The sequence below is a fragment of the Xenopus tropicalis genome, chromosome 3 (assembly GCF_000004195.4).
Source record: "Xenopus tropicalis strain Nigerian chromosome 3, UCB_Xtro_10.0, whole genome shotgun sequence".
In the NCBI taxonomy this organism is placed as follows: Eukaryota; Metazoa; Chordata; class Amphibia; order Anura; family Pipidae; genus Xenopus; species Xenopus tropicalis.
In genome coordinates, this window is record NC_030679.2 from 117,205,501 (window position 1) to 117,230,063 (window position 24,563).

The window sequence follows — 24,563 nt, forward strand, 5'->3', positions numbered from 1 at the left end:
CATGAGGAGGGGGAATAGAGAGGGAGGCAAGGAGGGGGGGGAGGAGGCGAGGAGGGAGAAGGGGTATCCTTCTGGCGGGCTAGATTGTAGATTGTTTGTAGAAGTCCGATTCTTTAAATGTTAGCCAGTGGAACCAGGTTGTGCTATAGGCATTGTAATGCTCCGGAGATGGGAGAGACATTTCTTCGAATGTATGTATTTCTTCCACTTTCTTGTACCAATCCTGTAGTGTTGGAATATCGGTTCGTTTCCATCTTTGTGGTATCAGTAATTTAGCTGCGTTTAGTAGATGCGGTTCAAGTGAATTTTTAAAGGTAGACAATGGTTTATCAATGTGGAATAGTAGGATATATTCAGGGGTGTTGGGTATGTCAATATTTTTGATATGGTGTATTGCTTTTCTGATGTTTTCCCAATAGGTTTGGATAAGTGGACACGTCCAGAATATGTGTAGCAGTGAGCCTTTTTCTTTGTTGCATCTCCAGCAGACATCGCTGGTATGCTTATAGATTATTTTTAGTTTAGATGGGGTATAGTACCATCTTGTGGCAATTTTGTAATTTGTTTCTTGAATTTTACTGCATCTGGAGCTTTTAAGTAATTTGTTCATTAAATTGCTGAATTGTTTTTCCTGGAACTGTATGCCAGTATCTTTAGACCAGGATTCAAGAAACCCAGGTTTTGCGTATATATAGGCTTGTCTGAGAGTTTTATATAGTTGGGAGATGGTATGTGTGGGTGGTAATGTCGTGGCAGTTAATGTTTCAAAGGAGGATAGAGGTCTACCCAGTGTAGGTGTACCTTCCAGGCTTTGATAGTAATGTTTTATCTGTGCGTATTTCAGATGGTCTATAGTTGAAAATGGTTTGGTTGCTTGTAATTTCTGTTTATCTATGAATTCTCCCTTGTCCATAAAGTGGATCAGTTGCAAGTTTTCTTCTATCAGCCAGTGGGCAAAGTAATTTGGTTGTTGACCTGCGGGAAAGGCTGGGTTATTGATAAGTGGCAGGAGGGGAGATGGATATTGCGTAAGTTTATATTTTAGGCGGCATTTATCCCAGATTGCAAGAGTATTCATTAGTAAAGGATGGTCTGTATATCTGATTCTTCTGTATCTTTTATCTAGCCAAGGAAGATGTATTAAGTAGCTATGTGTTGATTGTTGCTCTATAGCAATCCACAGCTTGGTGTGACCAGTCAATGATACGTCCCAGTACAGAGGCTAAGTAGTATTTTTTACAGTAGGGTAGCGATACTCCTCCTTGTATTTTGTCTTTTGTTAGTGTTTTGTAGCGAAGTCTGGGTTTTTTGCCCTGCCATATAAATTTAGTGAGAGTAGCTTGGATTGATTCTAATATAGATTCTGGGATGTGTAGGGGGAGGGTTTGGAATATGTATAGTATCTTAGGTATTATGTTCATTTTGATGACATTCATCCGTCCAAACCATGAAAGGGGTTTATTTAGCCAGTTGTCTAGGTCTTTTTTAATGGATGTTAGGAGGCTTTTTAGGTTGTTCAGTGCCCAATTTTCGTAGTCTTTAGAAATTTTTATGCCTAAATATGTTAAGGTGTGGGAGGCCCATTTGTATGGGAAGTTTTGAGATAGGGCCTGTATAGTCTGTGGTGTGAGTGATATATTTAAGGCCATGGATTTTGTGAAGTTTATTTTGAAGTTGCTACGGTATCCGAAATTTATTAGTAGTTGGTTAAGCACCGGGATGGATATGATGGGTTGGGTGATGAAGAATAGCAGGTCGTCTGCGTATGCTGCTATTTTGTGGTGACGGTTGGCTATTGTTACGCCTCGTATATCAGGGTTTAAGCGGGTATGACATAGAAGTCGTTCTAATGCTATAATAAATAATGTTGGGGATAACGGGCATCCTTGTCGCGTGCCGTTTTGGATCTTTATATAATTAGACAGAGTTCTATTTACTCGTATTCGGGCGGATGGGTTATTGTATAATGCTTGTATCCATTTTATTATTTTAGGGCCAAGTTCAATGTGTTGTAGGCATGCGAACATGTATGTCCAATTTACCCTATCAAAAGCTTTTTCTGCGTCTGTTGATAGCAGCATTAGTTTGGTGTTTTGTTTTTTAGCCATATGTAGGATGTTTATTAATCTATTGGTATTGTCTCTCCCTTCTCTTCCTGGTGTGAAACCCACTTGTTCCGGATCTATTATTCCATGTAGTATATTTTTTAGTCTATTGGAGAGGATTTTTGCGAGTAGTTTGACGTCTCCATTTATTAAGGAAATGGGTCTGTAGCTTCCGGGGTCTTGGGGATTTTTCCCAGGTTTTAGTATTAGGCTAATATGGGCTTCTAGTGAGTGACTGTTAAACTGGGATCCTTTTTGTATGTCTTGAAAGGCTTTGAGCATGTGTGGGAGTAATTTATCTTTGAATGTTTTGTAGTAGAGGGTGGTGTATCCATCCGGTCCTGGTGATTTGCCTGTAGGGGTTGTTTTTAAAGCTGTTTCAAGTTCTTCCAGGGTTATATTGGATTCTAGTGCTTCTATGTCTATTGTTTGTATATGTTTAAGGTGGGATGATTGGAGAAATTCTGTGAGACGTTTCTTATAATCGGAGCGGGTATTGGTGGATTCATCTGGTAGCTGATATAAGTTGCTATAGAATGTTTCAAAAGTTTTGGTAATTTGTTCTGTGATATGGGCAGTTGTTCCATTTTTTATTTTTATGGAAGGTATATAGTTTTGATTTTGTTTTTGTTTTAGGACTTGGGCGAGTAGTCTGCCACATTTGTCTCCGTGCTCGTATAGTTTATGACGGAAGACTGTAATGGCTTTTTGTGTGAAATAGTTCAGGCTATTGGCTAATAGTTTCCTTGCTTCTGTTAGTTGTTGGAGTGTGTGGTCGGAATGGGTGTTTTTGTGTATGTTTTCTAGTTGTTGGATCTGTTTTATAAGGTCCAATCTCACTTTTTCTTTTTTACGTCTAGCTCCATGTTTAATGAGGTGTCCTCTTATTACACATTTATGGGCCTCCCAGCATGTTAGGGGGGTTGTATCTAGGTTAGAATTTTCTTTGAAATAGTTTTCAATCTGGTTTGTTAAGTCTTTCCTAATATCTTCCTCTTTTAGGAGGGTCTCATTAAGACGCCAGGTATTGTGTTTTGTTTTTGGGTAAGGGGTTTGTAGTTCCAGGACGATCATTGAGTGGTCTGACCATGTTCTAGTTAGTATTTTGCTATTTGTCACTTCGTGTAAGTAGTTATGCGATATGAGGATGTAGTCGATCCTTGAGTATAGATTGTGTCTATTTGAGTAAAATGAATAGTCTTTCTCTCTGGGGTAAAGTATACGCCAGGGATTTATTAGTTGTATAGAGTGGAGGAGTTGTTTACATTGTATCAATTGTTTAGGAGGGATGCTGGAGTGGCCGGTAGAGCAATCTAGTTTTGGGTCTAGGGGTAGGTTAAAATCCCCTCCTGCCTCTAACGTGCCTTCTGTGAATGTTTGTAAAGAATCAATAATTTTGGTAAGCTCTAGTGCTTGTTCAGAGTTAGGTAGATAAATATTAGCGAAAGTGTATGTGCGCCCCATGTATGTGCCTTTTATAAAAATGTATCTCCCAAGGGTATCACTTTTTTTATCTGTTAGTGTGAATCCAAAGTTTCGGGATAGGACAATTGCTACCCCGTGGACTTTGGAAGGTTGCGGTTTACTGTAATATATATCTGGGAAGTATGTATGTATGTATGTATATCTTTATTTATAAAGCGCTACTTATGTACGCAGCGCTGTACAGTAGAATTCATTAATACAGACAGGGGGGTTAAAGATAATGGATAAATACAAAGTACAACAATAAATACAATAAATACAAAGTGCAGTTGCAATAAGAGTCAGAAACACAAGATGAAGGAGGTCCCTGCCCCGTAGAGCTTACAATCTATTGTTCCATCTGGGGGTTGAACCATCTTTAAAGTGTGTTTCTTGAATAAATGCCACATTGGCTTTTTGTTTCTGTAGGTCAGATGAGAGGAGAATGCGTTTTTGCGGGGAATTAAGACCATTTACGTTAATGCTTACAATTCTGAACATGTCCACTTTGTTCCTAGATTTTGTTGTAGACGACATTTCAATTGTTTTGATAGGTTGTATGGATAGCCGACCAGAGGGGGTGAGGGTTGGGCTGGTTGAGGGGGTGTTTTTGGGGGGGTGGGGGGGTGAGGTAGAGGTAGGTTGGGGGGTAGGTAAGGGTTACAAATACGTCACTACTTAGTGTAGGCCGCAAGCACTACACTGGTAGAACCTGCTCCGGCGTTCCAATATGGGGGGGGGTCTGGTGCTAGGTCCAAGGTTTCAAGTGCTCCAGGGGGGCTCCTGCTCCCGGGGGCGGTGGGTATTTTACTTGATTCATTCTTGGGGTGGTGTATCTAGGCATATGCATTGCCGACTATCGTAAGGTAAGTGAGGGCGGTCCTATTATGAGGATTTAGACTATGGTATATTACTGGGATTGAGTGAAACCTTGTACCGCTGACCATAGCCATACGCATAACAATCAGTAACATTTTTCGGTAATTGTACATATTCTTATTACATTGCACATTTATTTAAACAGTTATATACTTTTGTTTCTCTTAGAGCTTTTGTACATATATATATTTATATAATAATAAGGAAATAATAAAGAAAAAAAAAAGGGGGGGGGCAAGGGGAGGGTGTTCAGTTGGGTAAGCATCATACTTCGGTGGTTTATGCTAAGGGTATCTATACTCTTATCTTTACAGGGTTTAGCTTTTTCAGTACTTTTCTCTTTTCCCATTGCCTCTGTCCTCTCTTTCTATAGGGCAGTAGTATGCATGGAGGCATTATAGGTAGTGTTCAGTGGGCCTATTTAGGGACAGTTATATCTTGTTAGGTACTATTTGCGTTTGTATCTTTATATAGGTGAGGGGGGGGGATAAGTATAGAACTATTTCTAGTACTATCATCATTTAGTTTGATGTTTCTGTATATATAGGGGGGGAGCATAGAGATACTTCTAGTGCTTTTCCCTTTCCTATTTCTTCTTTTCTCTTCTTTTGTTGGTTAATAGTAAACATGCAGTATTGTAATAACATTCAGTAAACCATTTAAAACGTTAGTAACTTGTTTAACATTAGTCACATATAAATCTTTACATATACGGGGGGGGGCTTATAAACATTTCTGGTATATTTCCGTTGTTCTATTTCCTCTTGCCTCTCCTTTGATTGACCTGTTAGTGTACCTGGAGAGTTGTAAGTAACATTCAATAGGCCTGAGGTTAATAGTAAACATGCAGTGTTGGAAATAGCATTCATTAAACCATTGAGAGCATCGGTAACTTATCTAACGCTAGTCACATATAGGTCTTTACATATATGGGGGGGAGTATTTAAACATTTCTGGCATATGTCTATTATTCTATTCCTCCCGCCTCCCTTCAATGAACCTTTTAGTGTACCTGGAGCGTTGCAAGTAACGTTCGGTAGGCCTGAGGAGGCTGGCAGGCATTTTGGTAGAGAGAAGAGAAAGTAGGTGAGAGAGATGAAAGGAAAAAAAAAGGGGGGGGGGATAGTTTATGCTGTGGGTAAGTTTTCTTTCTGCTTGGTATTATTTTGTAACTTTTGTAACTTTAAAACATAAGTGGAACTCTGTAAAAGTAAAAACTTTGTAATGCGACAACATGTCGGTGAACCTTTGTGTCCGCGGTCAGGTGTCTTTTCTGAAGTAGTTTCTCTGGTAGTAGGTGAGTCACTTTGGTCGTATTTGTTGTCGGTCTTCTGGCCTATTTCGGGCCCATGTCAATCTTTCACTAGCGAAGCTATTGCTTGGTAGTATTTCAGACCGGGTCTGTAGTTTCGGGTACTGGAGAGGTTGGTTCCGTTCTCGGGATCTGTAGTCTAGGTGTGAAGTCCATGCTGGGATCGTCTGAGTACACAAATTTGCTCCAGTCTTGGATGTCCAAGGGTGGGAGGTCAAGGCCGCGGGAGAAGAGTATGGCATCCGATGGTTCTTTAAGGGCGTATGTTTTCCCTGCTTTGTGTGCCAGCAAAGGGAAGGGGAAGCCCCATTTATAGGGGATGTTTCTTTCTCGTAGAAGCTGTAGTACATTGCGAAGCATTCGCCGCTGTAGTACTGTGGTATATGATAGGTCTTGATAGATTTCAATTCTTTCTCCATTTATGTGTAGTTCTTTAGTTTCCCGTGCTTTTTGTAGTACCGTTTCTTTAGTTGTAAAGCTGTGAAATGCGCATAGAACATCTTTGGGTTTGTTCGGGCGCCCAGCAGCTACTCTGTGTACTCTATCTATCGGAATATCAGTCCCAGTATCTCGCCCCATTAGTTGGTTAAACGTTTCTGTTAAAGTTTGTCGCAAGTCAGTATTTGCGACATCTATTGGAACACCTCTGATGCGGAGATTGCAGCGGCGACTCCTGTTTTCTGCGTCTTCCAAGAGACGGCGTAGGTTAAATATATGTCACCCTTGTGTGGTAAGTCTATGTGAGTTTTCAGTTACCGTCTGGGTAAGGTTGATGTGGCGTTCCTCGAGGTCAGCCACTTTTGTATTTAGTGTTTGTATTTCGGCTTGAATTACCTGGGTTTCGTGCTGTTGGCTTTGTTGAATGTCGGACAGCAATTTCGCCAGATCTGCTTTCTGTGGCAGTGCGGTGATCAAGCTCAGTAGGTCTGCGCTGTTTATGGAGGTGGTGGCGGGAACATCCACTGAGTCTAAGAGTGTTCTGACTCCGGGATCTCGTCCGCCATTTTGGATCCTTCGTCTGTTTCAGGTGACGGAGGGTTTTTATTGAAAAAGTGACCTATTTCTTTGTCCTTTTTCGTGTTGTTTGTTTTTGAGGGTGCAGAAGAGCCAGAGGATTTATGCGTTTTCCCCATTGTGTGAAAAGGAAGTCAATGTATCGGCGATACAAACCCCGAGAGCAGGAGCCCGTTCAGAACACGTCTGTCTCAGGCAGCCATCAAACCACGCCCCCCTGATGATATGTCTTTTGACCCTCAAGAGATGCCAAAGTTGACGCCTGTAGAGAAGTATTAGAGTTGTAGGGGTGAGGAGCAAATCACCAGTGTAGGTAGTGTATTTGTGATGCTAAATAATTAAGTCTGAAAGTGTGGAAGTGCTAGGCCTTCATAAGCAAGTGGGGCAGCAAGTTTAGTACAAGCAACTCTGAGCGGTTTGTTGTTCCATATAAAGGGTATTGGTATTTGATTAATCATTGTCTAATACATATGGTGGTTCAATGGCCAAAGCAAATAAAATAGGGGATAGAGGGCATCCCTGTCTTGTGCCTGTTGTTGAGGGAAGAATGGGGTAGAGGAGGAAGTCCATTTGGCCCTAATTCGGGCTGTGGGGTTTTGGTAAAGTAGTTTGAGCCAAATTAGTATTATTAGGCCAAGGCCAAAGAGAAATTTGCTTACTACCGACTCATACATTGTTAATAAATCTAATCTTCGCTTATTAAAACAACAAATCTGTGATCACCTGTATTCAAGCATAGTGTAATGTGATTCCTTATGGGAATAATCTTCAGGCTTCAGTGCATCTTTCCTACATATGCAATAACATGGTAGCTAGTAGGTTTACATACACCAGAAGATTTGTGTTTATTTCTGGGCAAGCAAAAGTGTAAATATCGGACCCATTATCCAGAAAGTTCCAAATTATGGAAAGGCCATCTCCCATCTCCCATTCAGCATTCTGGATAATGGGTCCCATACCATTTAAATAAACCAATCAGCTAAGTAAATTAGTAAGTTTATGCTCTCCAGAAAGGCAAAATGTTGAGCACAAGTTTTGGTAAATGACTGGGATATACAGCTGCAATCAGCATGCAAGTTTTATCATTGCTATTCTTCCTGCAGATGTGCCAATAGACATGACAATAAGTGGAGATAATGAAGAGCTGGTATATTACCCCACACAAGTGAGCTGCAGCCAGGTGCACTTCTGCTGAGAGAGTTCCTTTCCAGGTACAGTGTATACAGAAGGGATTTTGAAAGTTAACTCAGATCTTACTTTTATTGTACTTCTTAACATCACTGCAATGGAGTGTGACAACCGTCACATAAGTTGGCCTCATAATCTATTGTACACTATAGTCATAGTGTACATTTTTCATGTGAACGCGCACAAAGGTTTTTGGATCAGCACACAGGAGCAAATATAGAGTGTACACAATTGTAGCACACAAACTCTTACTGAGAGATAGCAAAAAAAAAAACCCTTACAAGGTTGCTGTAAAACCTAGAGTCCTGGCTGCCTGATAGATGATCAGATTCCCCTCCCAGCGTATGTTATACATGCATACATACATACATACATGTTATCTGCCAGTTAGCCAGGGGCAGTGCAGCACATCCATTTGATAACATTGTGTGCAGTGCAGCAGGAAGACTGGTGGCTGGGGAGGCAGGCAGCACATTTACTTCCAGACACAGAGGCAGTGCTGTGTGTGAACCAACTTTACTTGCCCACAGTATCCTGCACTTCCCGTTTGCCACCAACCAGTGCTACATTTGATTGTAAGCTGTATCAGGTCAGTTTTATGAAACATTAGTAAGCACACATCTGAGATTTCCCCTGGTCTCTAAAGTGGCATAAAAGCCTAAATTACTTGGTGTGGTGCTGTCAAGATCCAAACCTAAACTGTAATTCCTATAAAGACAAATAATCACCTAGGACAAGTAACTCTAATTGGCACACCTTGCCTATAATACACATCCACATTATGTTCAAAATTGCATTTAGTTAGTTTAATTTAAAAATGCATCAGTACAGCTGTGAATCAATACAATTCATTCACAAACTATTGGATTAAAATCTTTGCATTTTGTGAATAACCATCCCAATTAAATTGAAAGCCATACTAATTTAAATTCCTATATCGCTCTAAGTGATGTTCTAATACAGAATTCATATGTGGCTCATCCCAAAATCATTTCATGAATTCTTAAAATTATTCCTATTCCAAACTCTGACTTTTGATATTACATATACTGATTCATAGCTGGGTCTATGCAATTGTCAAATGTGTTGTGAATTTGTAACAAAGGTTACAAGTAGTGTGTGTTGTCAAGGTTCTTTGTTAATATTTGATCGCACAAGTATCCACCATGTTGCCTACATGGTTAAATGCTGAGCTTAAATGTTGGACAAACATTGCACTCGGGCTAAGATCATTTCTGTCATGATTTTTATGTTGAAGTTTTTACTACAAAATTACACTGTTTACATAGCAAATAATTAATTCTACCATTTAAAAATGTATTCTTGAACCAAAAATTGTATCCAATTTAAGTTGAAATATTAGTGTGTAGGCGCCATCTCAGTGCATTGTGCCTGGGTCTGAGCTTTCAGAAGGAGCCAGCGCTACACATTAGAACTGCTTTCAGATAACTTATTGTTTCTCCTATGCAATGTAACTGGAGGGGTCATGGCCAGACCTGAGTCTTTTACTATTAAGTGCTCTTCTCATATCTACCACTAGGTGGGGCATAGGTGCATTTTTTGTAATACAGGTGTTTTGCCTTTCCATTGTTCTGCCGATCAGCTGCTGGGAGGGGGATGATATCTGATATCTGAGACTGAAGTGTAACAGAGCACAGGTCACATGGCACCTAGGAAACTAAGAATATGGCTAGCCCCACATCAATTTTCAAAAATACATTTTAAAAAAATCTGTTTGCTCTTTTGAAAAACAGATTTCAATGCAAGATTCTGCTGGATGATTGATATTAAGTGATACATTGTGTATATATATATATATATATATATCACACACACATGTTTTCCTGTGACAGAATCCTTTTAAGTGTGAGCTTTTATGAAAGTTCTGTCATCACATGAACCCAGAATCCTTTATAAAGAAGGCATTACCACAACAAACGATCAGCTATATAATAATAAAGATCAAATCTATGCCTATGGCCTATTTACAGTTTGCTTTGGAATTCTACACCTGGGCTCTGTTCTTTAGGTTTCCAATAGATTAACAGTAAAGGTTTGCTGCAGTACCTTTTCCCATTATCCCTGCTCTGCATACAGAGGGTAGAAGAAGAGGGAGAAGTACAGTGACTGAGAGGGGGTTAGCAGTGGATGGCAGAAACTGTTACAGTAAAAGAGAGAAAGATGCATGTGTGAGTCAATACACCTGTTTTATTACATTTATCACTGCAACTTTACCTATAGCAAGGTTTTAATATATCCCTAGAATTTCCTGTTTCCTGGTGTAGGACACACATTGTGTAATCCATTCTTCACACAGCTAATACAAGTCTCCATTTGCAATGGCACATGAATTCAGTCAGATTCCTCATTTACAGTTGTCATATATCCTCTCCTGTCTTGTACAGATACAGAAGATGATGGGTTGGAAATGATCAGCAAAGCTCTCGACTGTTGGAGGAAACAGGCAGCGTTTGTCTATAGTGAAACCTGCTGTGCCCGGCTGCTTTAGCTCTGCCTTCGTAGCAGGATCATTAAAAGCACGGCACTTATCAGAATGCAGAGTGTGAACACGGTGGGCACCACTATCTCTGTCACCATTTCCATGTGAGTGGTCAGCGGGTCTAGGATTTGAAAGAGAGCCATCATTATACCAAATATAAACCTTGTCTGAACTTGTTGAAACCACATCACTATTGGTGCACAAATGTTCTACAATCTATTTGACAACAAACATTAGTTATAGTTGCTAGGTTTTAACATTCTAGAGATCTTACCATGAATAAGCCGCAGAATATTTGCAGCCGTATTCCTCTGCTCCTCTGATTTTTCAAGGAAAGAATAGACAAAAGGGGATTGTAAAAAACCTGGGAAAATGTCAAAGTTCTGTATATTGCTGCTTGTTTAGAGAAAGCTGGGAAAGGCTCCACACACAAAGGGGAAACTTAAAGGGGAAATTAACATTCATGTGTGTATTTATGTATGTATATAATTATAATCAATAAATACAAACATTAACCTTATAACAAACTGTTACTATAGAGTTTGGTTTCTATTCATTTTGTACATTTACTGTGTGCATCTCGTGTGACAGTGCCTGAGGTTTATTTCAACCTTTTGTCACATTGTACATGTTGCAGTATATTAAATATTTGGTTTGGCAGCCCAACCGTGAAGCACAGCTCTCCGTTATTACAACCCTTAAGGTTAAGTGACCTGAATTTTCAGTTATTTTGGCAAACTCCTGCATACAAACTATAGCCATGAAAAAGTTCTCAGAAGAACAAATATGCAGAGGCTAATTAATGGCATCTTGGTTGTTTATAATAGCTATTGTCCCAGCCAACGGAGCAAGATTGCCATTAAGTGAGCCTCTTGTCATTGCAAGGCAGATTGGGGCAGGGGCTAGCTTTTGTAATTTTCCTTGCTAAACTGGAAGTGTGTGTATAAAGAAAGGAAGAATGCGTTTGTAAACATCTGAGGGGTACTTCACTGTGTAGGTGTTGAACTGCACCTGTCATCACCTCCAGAGAATGCTTCTGGGAGATGCACTTTAGCAGCAGGTTAGGGTGCAAAAGGTCAAAGATCAGGGGTGCACTGTGCTGGCTATGACTAAATCACAGCAGTTGTACAGCAGAGAGGGGCAGAATACTGGTGTCTTTAACTACAACTCTCAGCATCCTAATGGCAGCCTTCAACAACTAACATGTTAAAATACATTGGCATATTAGTATGGCTTTGGCAGATCTGGAAATGGATGCACATTCCTGACACCTCCGATCCCCTTGAAGTGCCCTTGATTTTTCGAATGATACAGTAGCTGTATTAGCCCATGGCTATTCAGTGGGATTCCGTGGCTCTCTCCCTGTGCATAGTCTTCACAATGTGTAACTTACTGTTTAGCATCATCTAAGAATATTATCATTTCCAACTAATTTATAGAACCCACAAAAATCAAATCTTTCCATGGCATTCAGTACCTTTTAGGCTAGTGATGTAGATTCTATAGGGTTATACCAAAGCCAAAAAATATCAGAAGACAACATAATGGTACATTATAACAGCATTGTCTCAGTGTGATTAAAGGTCCCAAGTGCTTCTGTTATTTCACCCGTCCCATCTATAAACAGTTATTCACTGCCAAAGAGTTATATAACACTACATTGCCTGGAATGGAAGAACTGTGAGCAGTGAATGAAAGGAACAATAAAAACAGGACTAAAACCAGACGAGCCCTTATGTGGATTTTATAGTTGGCCATTTAGTTAAACACTATATTATGGTGCTGCAAACTTCTTGCAGTTTTTCAGTACTGTAATTAGTATTTCTGGGAATATAAACCCACTGAAGGAATCAAGCGATATCAGTTAGGTCAAGCCCATCATAAACGTCATTTATATCACTGAGCCTCAACTGGACAAATGCTATAAAGTGACATTGCCCCTGCGGTTGTTTCTCCTTTGAGTCACAAAGGGACCAAAGTGTTGCAGCACCCCCGTGGTCTCTCTGTTAGTCCTGTGGCTTCAAAGGGCAAACAAAGGAAAATGAAGGTCCGTTAGAATGCAGTTTACTGAACAAATGGGGCTGTTTGTATGCCAATTATATAGTGAATAATGTACCCCTTGTTGTAAAATATACAGATATTAAGTCACTAACCAGAGTTCCATGTATTAGTGTATTAGTAATTTAATATTTTTAACAGGGCCTACATTATTATTATTTTTTTTTGTTAATAATACACCAGTTCCAGTGACACAAGTGACATCACTGAGAGCTTCTAATTGATGACATCACTAAGCACAATTTATAAGGATATAATTTGCATGTTATTCTTCTTTCTTGTGTGCTATAATGAGATCAATGGAGTATAATTATGTACAATTTGCTTCCCAGGTCTTAGATTCACACAACTGCCCCCACTGAACACACACACACACACACAGAGCAAAGCACCAGTGGTCGAGGCGCCATTGTTTATTTACCTGCAGCCAACAGCTGATTCATGGTGGAGCAGGTCTCAAGAGAATTACGTTGCCAGTTTTCCACCTGATAAAATACACATCAGTAACGTACTATATATTCTAATGCATATAATATGTACAGTATACATCCTTGTAGCAGATAACAGAATGGAGTGTAATTCAATTCTAACATAGAGTTCTAGAATATGATTTTGTTCTTGTACTATGTTCAGACTAGCACTGCTGATGCACCCATCTGTTGTAACGTGGCCATACAGAGTGCAATAAAGGCAACGTCAATGTGCTTCTTGCCCAATGGGATACCTAAACGTGGTTGTCCTTAGGCCCCTATTACAATCTGATGATTGGCCTGTGGGCCAAACAATAGGATCATCCCTATTTGGCACAGCACATACAGTAAGTGAGCAAATTGGGTAAAGGTCAGTGCTGGTGACCTCTCCATATGAGTGTATGATTTTGATCATCATGGTCAAAACCCTTTAAACTATACCTTCATTTGCTAATCTACTGGCAGTCTATCGTCTTGAATATCTCTCTCGGTAATACCAGGACCTATACCTTCAGGGCTACATTTTTACATTTTCAAGATTTTAAGTATTGAAGCTACAGACCAGGATCAGCACTGCTAAAACTCTCACCCATCTGCTCTCTGCTCTCTCTGTAGGGGATTTCCTAGACTAGGACTTGGCAGGCAGACAAATAAAAAAAGTTCACACTGAACTGGCTCTGCCCATACCTTCCCTCTTCTGCTTCATTAGCATATCTGTGATACAATTGGCTGGCAAGATTAAGCCAATCAGATCAATGAAGTGCAAATGAAGCAGGAGACTGAAGGCAAGTGCAGTGTAACCAGATTAGTGCCAACTTCCTATTTGGGGAGAATGTAAGTTGGTGTTAGTGATCCCTTCCAAAGAGAGAGCAGAGGAGAGAGAGTTTTAGCCCTGCTTTTCTGTAGCTTCATATAAAGAAATAATATAGATATTATAAATAGCAAAAATGTTTTTCTGACAGGGGCTTTTCATATTCAGACTATTATCTAAAGGTAAACATCCCCTACAAATAGCCTACATTTTGAAGTACTAAAATATGTATTGATCACATGTCTCTGTTATTGTGACGGTATTCCTAGTGTCATTTCTAATTGCTGCTCATTTGTCTGTGTATTCTTTTCCAATTCACTTCAGCTGAGGCAAGTAATAAAGCAACCCTTATTTTATTATCTACACTCTGTGGCCAAAAGCATTTGTGCATCTTCCATTCCCACATCTCATTGCAAAGCCAAGGCTATTATTCTAAAGTTGGGCCATTTTTTGCAGATACTCTTATCTTGTGTGCTGACCTTTGTTACCCTTCATTGGCTGATATATTTTATACCCCAGTGCACTTACCTCTCTGGGGTTAGGGAATCCATTTGCAGCAATAATCCTCTTGTAGAATGGAACGGATGCCTTTGGATAACGTGATTTGTTTTTATTTTGAAATTCCACATAGAAGAGTCCAGATCTTTCAGAGAAGCCATCTTCCCACTCAAACATGTCCATCAGGGACCAGGCAGTGTAGCCTTGAATATTGGCACCATCCTTCATAGCTGAAACAAGAACAAGGCATCTACAGTATGTGCAGAAAAATTTAAAAAAAATCTATTCTACATTTACTAAAACATGGGCGTGGTGGATCCATCAGTTTTGGATTCAGGAAAATACGAAATCCTCTACAGCAGATCAAGTAATAAATCCAAACAATACCTGAATTTGGTTCTTTAAAAATCAGCATCACACTGTATTTGTTTTATATGTTTGAATCCATCATATGAAAATATGTGGAAAATAGTACTGCAGTGACCTACAGATCTAATGAAACCTGGTGTTATAGTTACGAAAACAATAATCTTTGATGGTTTGAGTAGATCCTACTCGCCAAATGATCCTTAATAATAAGAACAGAGGGCAAAATAGTGGCATCAGTCACAAGGCACCCAATATAGATGGTTTAAAGCAAACCCCATCTTGAGCAGAGGGGCACCATGAAACGGGCTAACTTACTTTGCACTACTTGTGCTTCAAGTGGCCTTTTTGCTCCTTGTGTTTTTGTTTTACTCATTTAACCAGCATCTGTGTGTCTGTATCTGTAGTTTTACCTTTTAACATCTCATTGATATAGCCTTTTAGATACTGTATTCTCCATTCATCACACAGCTCTGTGCACTGCATCTTCTCAGAAGCACCATTTTCTGTCACAAATAGCACAGGGTTTCCATAATTCGTCTAAACAGAGGCAGACATACAATAACTTTGATGCTACAATAGTCCTTATGTGACTTGACCGTATCTTCCCAGGCCACATACCTTCACATAATTGAGCAGCCTACGAAAGCCCCAAGGAACAGAGCAAAGCCAATTAGATTCTGGCTCAGGCCATCTTGGGTCCACCAATTCTCTCAGGTCTCGGTCAGTGTAGTAACTTGGAATGTGGGTAGAAGCATAGTTCCTGCTTGTGACGTATCGAGTGGTAAAGTGGCCAATGCCAAGGAAATCAACCGTTCCTTTGATATAACTCTTCTCCTGAGAGGTAAAAGTGGGGAGACGGGACATACCCAGGCCCTGGTTTGTGCTTTTTTGGCCTGAAAGTACACATGACCATTTTTAGAATGTTTTAATGACTTTCTTAGTAAGGGGCACAGGAAAGAGAAACTATACAGTGCATGATGCCATTAGGGTTCAGCAGCTGAGATACAAGCTTCCCTTCATACAGAGTTCCATATGTGCCTGCAAGAGATACTAAGGTTTTTTCACAAATGTGGCACAGATGCCATATCATAGTACTAGGCAGAAATGTACTTCAGTGAATCAGGCAGTTTAAAACCTAAAAAAAACTTATTTCTGACCTTGCCTAATCTGCGTAGAACTAGATCTGCCTAGAACACTGCATATTATTAAGCTCTGTCCCTTTTTGTTCCCAATCTCTGCTACTGAGCCCATAAGTATCTGTACTGATTCAGGAAAAACAAGTTGCTTGTATGAAAAACCACTTAATTGTATGGACATTTGTGTGACTGTCCTGTCTCAGTGGGGACTGTTGGACTCTATCGCCTTTGGTCAACAAATCATACTCAGTGCACATAATAAACATGTGGACACAACATTGTCACTTGCCTATTAGTTCTTTCATGACCTGTGGGTAGTCTCCATTATAAAGAGTGTTGGCAAACCATCCTAAATGAAACTGAATAAATCTATCTGCAGCCTCGATGTCCTTCTGGTTGGAGATATCCACTGGCTCTCCCCAGTCAGTGGTAAGTGAGATTCCCACCATACCTAAAAAGAGAGAACAGCTGTTTTTATGATGGGTGGCACAGTCACAGAATGTACACCTTTCATTCCCAGCACCCCTTCCTTGCTGGTGCCTCTGGAGCGCTATATGTTGGCTTTCCCTGGTTTTAAAATGCACAGATTCAGTGGGTTCTTCATCACAGACATCATATAAACTTATTGACATGTGGATAAAGCCAGCTCAAATGTACACTGATGGCCACCTGAATGTCTTGACTTCCATGTTGGGTTGTTACTTTTTCTGTGTCTGCCTTGAAATGGACTGGTACCACAAGTTTAGTGGGTGCCCAGCAACTTTGTAATAGAACCTAGGTATTAGGGAGAGGAGTTACTCATTGGAGTATGGATTTGCATTTCCTACCTTGTTGTTTGTTTCGCCAGTTCTTGTTGTAACTGTGCCACACCTGGGCATGGGCCTGCAACACAAACCCACAGTAAAACCCCCACAGTAAAAAAAAAAAGTTGTAGGGCATAGGAATTATAGGGCATCTAGTGGTGCAAAGTGAGATTAGGCATTTTTAAATACAGAAATATATGATAGAAGATATAAAGTCATACATTGGGGCTCCTATCTATTCCTAGTGAAGTGGCATTTAGTTCCTGTGCCCCAGGTCTGGACTGGGATTCAAAATAGGCCCTGGCATTTCAAATAACACAGAGGTCCAAACAGCCCCTTACCTGCCCATGAAATAGTGACTATGGCATCTTACAGCAGCCCCTGCAAAACCGTATCCATAGGGAAGGTGGTTGTGTAAACAACTCTACTCATGTCAGTTTATTGATTTACATAGGGTTTGCATTAAGAGATACTGAATTACATTCCTGAATGTCACAGATTGGCTGCGTTTAATGTCCCCCACTAAGCGCACCGACATCTGATATACAGATTTCAGCATTACCTTAATGAGGTGATGGGCAGCCTTATATGCCCCTGTTCCCATCAGCTTCATTCCAGGAGCATGTTTTCCTGTCTCGTACCCATGAACGGCCACTGACTGGAAAAATAAGAATCACGAGCAGAGGAATGTACATGGCACCAGGGACAGGAGCGGTGGTGAAGTGCAAAACGACCATGAAGTTAATCCAGAATAGAACTCTATATACATGTGTGTATGATTTATGGTGTTGATATCTACTTTTCTGTTTTTTAAAAACCCATTCAAGTTGTTTTCATCATCCCATTTTCTAGCATATTAACAAATAAACCTGAAGGGAAAACCTTAGTCTACACTGGTCTCTTCATTTGTACAAATTCGACTTTTTAAAAAAATGAAAATTTGAGTTATAAAAAAAAAACTTGAACGCTGAAAATACACTTTCTATTAACTTCCATAGAAGCTCAGCAGGTTATGGTTGCTGGAGTATTTCAGTTTGGGTTTCTTTCTCTTGATTTTCTGGAAATGCAGCAAAAATTCTAAATTTGCATTCTCGTAAATTTGCCCCTTAATGTAATAGTGTGACTTGTTAAGCCCTAACTTGGCTTCAGGCCTACATACATTTAGTATATCCTCATTTTGTTTAAATTGAGGTAATGGTCTTCTATAAAAGCATAAGGTGATACAAATTACTAACTTTTTTAAGATAATAAAAACCATCAAACCATCTGTTACAAGCCAAATAATGGCTCAGCTTGCCTACTCACCCAGGGGCAATTAAATGTGATCCAGTGCTTCACTCTGTCCCCAAATCTCTCGAAACACAAGTTGGCATAATCATTAAAGTACGTGACCATACTGACATTCTGCCAGCCCCCATACCTTCCCTGGAGGTTCTGTAAAAGGCAAATATTATTTAGAGGGAGAACATATAGATGAGAGGTTAGGCCAATGGCAATTACACATACTGGTGTAAGCTGAGCATAAGTGCACAGCTTAAAGGAAGCATTTAGTTTAACCAGTGACTATAGCCTTTTTTATCCTCAATCTCATGACTAGACCAATCAAAACTGCTAGGTTGGGTTGATAAGTTACTGCAAGGATGCAATGTGAATAAGGTTCATTGTCATCTGGCACAACAGGGGAGAAGGGAGACATTTTGGTTGGCTACCAACAGAAGGCTTTCCATTGGAGAATATTATTATATAGCAAAATATAGCAGCTGATCTCTTTTTAGGGCTGTTAGATCTTCATTAATCTGCAGCTATGGAGCTAAGCAAGGGCGGGTAAGTACACAGAGGGGTTTAAGAATGTAGCTTGCTTGCATTGCACTCTGGCAGCAGATACCGGGATAGGTACTTGACAAAAGCAGGAGGCCAGCAGGTGTATCAATTCCGACAGGGTACACTTCAAAGCAGGCTCATATACAATCAGTTGGGGGTAATTTATAAACACTGTACAAATTTCCACCTGGGAAGTATTGCAGTGTAACCAATCAGATGTTTGCTCTTATTGTTCTACCTGAATATGATTAATCTCTAATCATTGCTATGGGTTACTGCTTAGGGCTCTGGCACACGGGGAGATTAGTCGCCCGCAGCAAAACTCCCTGTTCGCGGGCGACTAATCTCCCCGAGTTGCCTTCCCCCTGCCATCCCACCGGCGAACATGTAAGTTGCCGGCAGGATGGCAGACGCGGCGGCGCGATTTCGCGCAAATCGCAGAAAAAGACTTGCGAGTCTCGCCAGAGCCCTTAGGGGCAAACTTGCCCAGTGTTTACAAATGATCCCCAATATCTTTTTAATATATCTATCAATATATTTCTATCAACTAAATTCTCAGCCCTACATTCAATTCCAGAAGGCAGATGTGAATATTTCACACCCTCTGTGTAAATTGCGGTTCTGAACTAATTTGCCTGCTAATTAGCTAAACCTCCTCCACCAGCTATATGTCATTGTGACCAACTGCTATAATTCACTTCACAACAGCGTATTATTATAGTGTCTCGGTGGTTAGGGAGAACTCATCTCTTGGGTGACAGATTGCTCTGAGCTGCAATGTGCTGAAATTGAATGTCAACACATGATGTTTATTGCTGGTGCCGGATGATCGCTCTGACAGCACCGAATATTTGGACAATAGGAAGCATCCTCCTCGCGCCTGATAGTCAGAGCTATGGGAACCGTGGGAGGTGCAGACAGACCTGTGGCAGGTCCCAGTAATACAAGGTGACCAGTGGGGTGATCTTGTTTTGCAGAAGGATGTTAATCAAATCATTGTAGTATTTTATCCCCTTCTCATTTATCCCTTCAGCTGTGGAAACAAAGGAGAAGGTGACAGCACTGCAAGTGCACAAGAGGAATAATACTGAAATAATACTGAAATTATACCTCTATTTTCTGTATCATAAGATATATAAATATAAGATTTCCATTTGGCAGGCCTATCAATTATGTATCTCTCAGTTTATATATAAAGAAAACAATCTATTTCAGCCTCACCTTGTATTCCTGTAGGGATGATACGTGGCCAAGAAAGAGAGAAACGGTAATGGGAAACCTTTAGTTCCTTCAGCAGCTCAAAGTCCTCCTGTAACACACAAACCCATGCAAATCTGGGTCACAACATGCCATGACGCTGCAGTGTGGAACAAGGCATTGGAAAACCGTAATGTAGATGTACAACATTTTTTACACCCCTTTGCGACTTGAGAGATATGCAGCGGCAGATTTGCATTCCAGGCGCCCCAAGTCCGCCCCCCCTCCTCCCGGAGCGCGCTTGCGCTAGGGTGGGGGGCCCCTGAGGTGACAGCCCCAGTGGGCCCCGGATACCCCAGTCATGAAACTCACTTCCAGCCTACACTTTTACTTTCCCCTCACCCCAAGGCAGATCATTGCCACCCTAGATCCGGGCCTTTGTGACTGCCCACAAACCCAGGCCTATAGACAAGGCTGCCCAGTGGTGTCCTATTGTGAGTGATAGCAGCTTTACATGGTACTATAAGTCCTACAATGACAACTGATGCAAACCTCAACACAACAAATTCCTGAGGGAGGGGGGCGAGTGGGTTACAGGAGGAGAAGGAAATCTAAGTGATTAAGGAGATGTTGCAGCCTTACTATTAACTTCTGGACAACCAGTGTGGCAGGTATTGAAAGATTTCAAAGAGGCTGTTCACTGATTAACTTTTTGTGTGTGGGGTTTACATATCCTGTAAAAGCTGATTTCCTTTTTCTCTGTAATAATAATAAAACAGTACCTTGTAATTGATCCCAACTAAGATATAAATAATCCTTATTGGATGCAAAACAATCCTATTGGGTTAAATTAATGTTTTATTGATTTTTTAGTAGACTTAAGGTATGGAGATCCAAATTAAGGAAAGACCCCTTATCCGGGAACACCCTTGGTCCCAAGCATTCTGGATAACAGGTCCTATACCTGTAATAGCACTTTTATTGCAGATATTCTACACAACCATGAAATAAATATAGGTTTCCATCTAGATATTTCTTCTTTAAAGAAGTGAATAGAAATGACTTTTGAGTAATTTTGTGGAATCTTTTGTTAACTTTATACCCAAATAAGAACTATGATCTCTACATTTAAATTTACATTTTAGAATATGTTTAGCATTTAAGCCTGAGTTTTGTTCTTGTTAATTTTATCGAAAAAAATATTTCTAAATTCCTGTAATATTTTCATATTTTCAAGATTTAGGAGTGTGTTGGTAGGGTTAGATAATATCATCCACATATAGGTTTTATTCACCTTCTACACCTATCTGTATTATAATAGAAATGCATTAGGATCTGTTAGTTCATATACAACTTTCTCACCTTGACCTTATTGTATCCATCACATGTAGAATCTCCTGTCTGGTTCATAAACACTTTCCCTTTCCTGTGAGTGAACACATCCCAGATACTCTCTCCTTTCCCATCTGCATCCCATGCTCCTTCCACTTGGTATGCAGAACTGCCCACTCCCCATGAGAAACCTACAAGTAATGCAACAAAAAAAGGGACATGTAAGTCATGTATATATGCTGTTTCCATGCAGATCTGATTTTAAAGGAGAAGGAAAGACAATAGATTTGCCACGTAGAACACTATATTAATTCAGCAGAGAGCTTTACCATACCTGAGTAAACAGCCCTAGAAGTTTTCTCTGTTTATTTAAGATAGCAGCTGGCATTATAGCTTGGTCTTTATAGCTGCTTGATTACACATTCCTAAGGGCGGGGGGGGAGTGAGTTTTATGAATTCTTATGGGATACACAGTCCATTAGTGAAATTACCCAGTGCCAGAGACATAACCCTTACTATAGGGGATGTGGGGAGATAAGGCAGAGCAATGAGCCCCTAGATGTATATGCACAGGATGGCAGCAGCTGGGTCATGGATCATGGAGGTGGCTAGAAAATTATAATTACTATTACCACAGGGAGCTATTGTACTGCAAACTCACTGGATGGAAAAGATCCATAATAGAACGTTCCACGGTCATTGCGGTTCTGTTGGATGTCATCACCACATGCAAAGAATGCCAGAGTGACTACTTGTACCACCCACAGGCCACAGATCTTCATTATTTACTGGAAGCAAGGGCTCCTTCACAATATCTGAAAGCAAAGGAGCCACCCTTATTTATGTTTGTAACACCAGTACACATATGATTCACAGAGACGCAGGATAACTTACTCAACAATTCCTTATTATAGCACAGGTTGAACATGCAAATCCCATTCAGGTTGCAGAGCAGTTATTTCTGGACACATCTCAGGCACACATACAATTCAGTAACTCAACCCCATTCCCCAATTTGTCACAGACCATAACTTGGGGCACCCTCACGGGCCAACCCCTAGTAGATTTAAACTTAATTGCCAGGTTCTTAGGGTCCTTCTACTACTACTACTACTCTAGTACAGAGTAGTAAGTGCAAGACCCCTTGAAGATCCAACCATTGGCCAGGGCTCCCTTGAGTTTCCAGCTTTTGGTCAGGGTCCCCATTGAAAATTCAGAATTTGGCCAGGGTCCGCATTGAAAGTCTTTTTTTGGTCAGGGACCCATGTAATTCATAAAATAACTACAGATATAGGGAAACATCAATGTGTCAGTGTGTCAGTCATTCAGCCATAATTTCAAGGATATTTAGAACAACAAATACATATTCCCACAAGCTGGGCTGTCAGGTGTATCTAGAAGAACATAAGGTCATTCTCCCCATTTCTCACCCTGACTGGCCAGCTGCATGCCCAGTAGCCCCACAGTTTGGGAACCACTAATCTAGTGATTGCACAGTGGGCTGAATGTCACCCTGACATGAGTAAGAGAGAGTCCAATTAGAAAAACAAAAGTAATCACTGCTGGTTGGAAAGCCCATTTAACCAACCATGGCCCTTCCTAAAAATACTGTGGCTGTCGAAAAGAAAAAATCTGCTGCCCCAACCTCCTGTGTTGCCTGTGCTTTCATCCCCTTTATTTGAAACTGTTTTGTATGCTACTGATTTATTTTTACAATACTCCTATGTATTTCATATCCCTGTTAATAGGTGATATACTTGTTTATATGTTGAAATTGTGTATTTAAAATGCACCCATTCTCTAAGTTGTCCTTTTAAAACATGTACATACGTACCCAGTGTCTCCCGTAAGTTGGTCTCACCTTGCTGAAGTCCATTCAGTTCTGCTGATGGCATTGAATTCTTCTTTCTCAGATCTGAGCACAATCTGGAATAAAAGAAGATGCCATAAAATTCCAAACGCAATGTGTCTCTAAGGGGCTGATTTACTGAGACACGATTTCGAATCCGAATTGGAAAAATTCCGATTGGAAACGAACATTTTGCGACTTTTTCGTATTTTTTTGCGATTTTTTTCGGCGTCTTTACGATTTTTGCGTAAAAACGCGAGTTTTTCGGCGTCTTTACGATTTTTGCGTAAAAACGCGAGTTTTTCGTAGCCATTACGAAAGTTGCGCAAAGTCGAAATTTTTTCGTAGCGTTAAAACTTGCGCGAAACGTCGCGCCTTTTAAGTTTTAACGCTACGAAAAAGGCGCGACTTTGCGCGCAAGTGTTAACGCTACGAAAAAATTGCGACTTTGCGCAACTTTCGTAATGGCTACGAAAAACTCGCGTTTTTACGCAAAAATCGTAAAGACGCCGAAAAACTCGCGTTTTTACGCAAAAATCGTAAAGACGCCGAAAAAATCGCAAAATTACCGATCATTACGAAAAAACCGCAATCGGACGCATTTGGCCCGTTCGTGGGTTAGTAAATGTGCCCCTAAGTATAGATTATCCTGAATATTGTAATTTCCAAAGCATAATTATCAGAAGTGCTGGGAGCGCCTATATATATTGTATATATGAACCGCACAGGAGAGCAATGCTCTGCTCTGATTGTATTTGCTCCTGCGTTTATAACGTAAATCCCCCTTTAAAGGCAGTCTTACCAATTCCTGGATACTCTTTCAGCCAGGCTGCCCAAACTGTAGTGTGCTGCATAATAATTGCAGAGGCAGAGTAATTAATATTTTTAGGTTACAGAGATAAGTACAACAGCCTTACCATCAGTTTTTATAGCTGTCAGTACTGCCAGGGGGGTGTTAGGAGGAACTGTAATGGTGCCCACGTAACATCATGTCAAGAGATGACCAGTACCACTTTGAAATTTGTTCTCCAGTATAAAAACAGGACATCTAATTCTGAATTTCTTTTAGGAAACAACCCTGTAGTAACAATGAAACACTAAACACTCTTTCCATATCACATTTGTATGACTGAATAAGCTGTGCTTACCTCTCAAAATCTGTTTTTGCAGGGTCTCAGGCTCCCCAGACCAACTCAGAGCTAACAGTCCCACACATACAAATGACAGCCACGGGGAACCATCTCGCACCACAGGCCTGAGAATGCAACAAATCCCCACAGAATGTAGAAGTATCCAGGCATGAGAGAATTAGCTGAGGCCTGCAGAACATACTGCACAGCCTGCTGGGAGCAGCAATTTGCATGGTGTAAGCAAACAGGTATGGTATACACATTAAATGCCATTAACTCATATGTGCCAAGTGTGGAGAGGATACCAAGGTTACATGGTTATCACAGCACCTGGTGCTTACCATAAGGGAAATTGGAACAAGTAATTGGACTGTTCTAGGGAATAAAAACTAGAGGTGAATAGAGAGAGGGTGTGATTGATCACAGGGCATATAGGTGTTAAGGCAGCATTGTAAGGAAGGGGTCCTGCACCACATTTTGCACCAAAGCCATTGGAACCCATACCTATGCCCATGATGCCAACACGTAGGTATTATTCAACATATACTGATATACATTAATAAATTTATAAGCGCTAGTACCCTTGAGTGCTAGTGCTGCAGCATCATGGGGACACAGGGGGGACAG

The 24,563-nt window shown here is 40.5% G+C and overlaps 2 protein-coding genes across 3 annotated transcripts in view; one reads left to right on the top strand and one right to left on the bottom strand.

Annotated features, from left to right (window-relative positions):
• zwilch (zwilch kinetochore protein) overlaps positions 1–10,982 on the top strand; it is a 30,724-nt gene extending 19,742 nt beyond the window's left edge. The window contains 2 exon segments of the mRNA NM_001016216.2: positions 7,878–7,985; positions 10,368–10,982. Coding sequence (NP_001016216.1) covers positions 7,878–7,969 — 92 coding nt within the window. The 3' untranslated portion in view covers positions 7,970–7,985; positions 10,368–10,982.
• On the bottom strand, positions 10,153–24,126 carry lctl (lactase like). Of its 2 annotated transcripts, none has more exons than XM_031899257.1 (15): positions 23,955–24,126; positions 22,819–22,883; positions 21,619–21,772; positions 20,988–21,148; positions 19,650–19,737; positions 19,352–19,461; positions 17,913–18,041; positions 17,170–17,265; positions 16,632–16,686; positions 16,094–16,255; positions 15,287–15,561; positions 15,079–15,205; positions 14,330–14,529; positions 12,942–13,005; positions 10,153–10,583 (listed from the first exon to the last, which is right to left on the bottom strand). In XM_031899257.1, the coding sequence occupies exons 3-15, from the start codon at positions 21,737–21,739 to the stop codon at positions 10,468–10,470; spliced, it is 1,704 nt and encodes a 567-aa protein (XP_031755117.1). In that variant the 5' UTR covers positions 21,740–21,772; positions 22,819–22,883; positions 23,955–24,126; the 3' UTR covers positions 10,153–10,467. The 2 variants fall into 2 exon arrangements, with proteins under 2 accessions (XP_031755117.1, XP_004912729.1); XM_004912672.4 differs by having other exon boundaries at positions 22,792–22,883; positions 23,955–24,125.
• Positions 24,127–24,563: the final 437 nt, after the last annotated feature.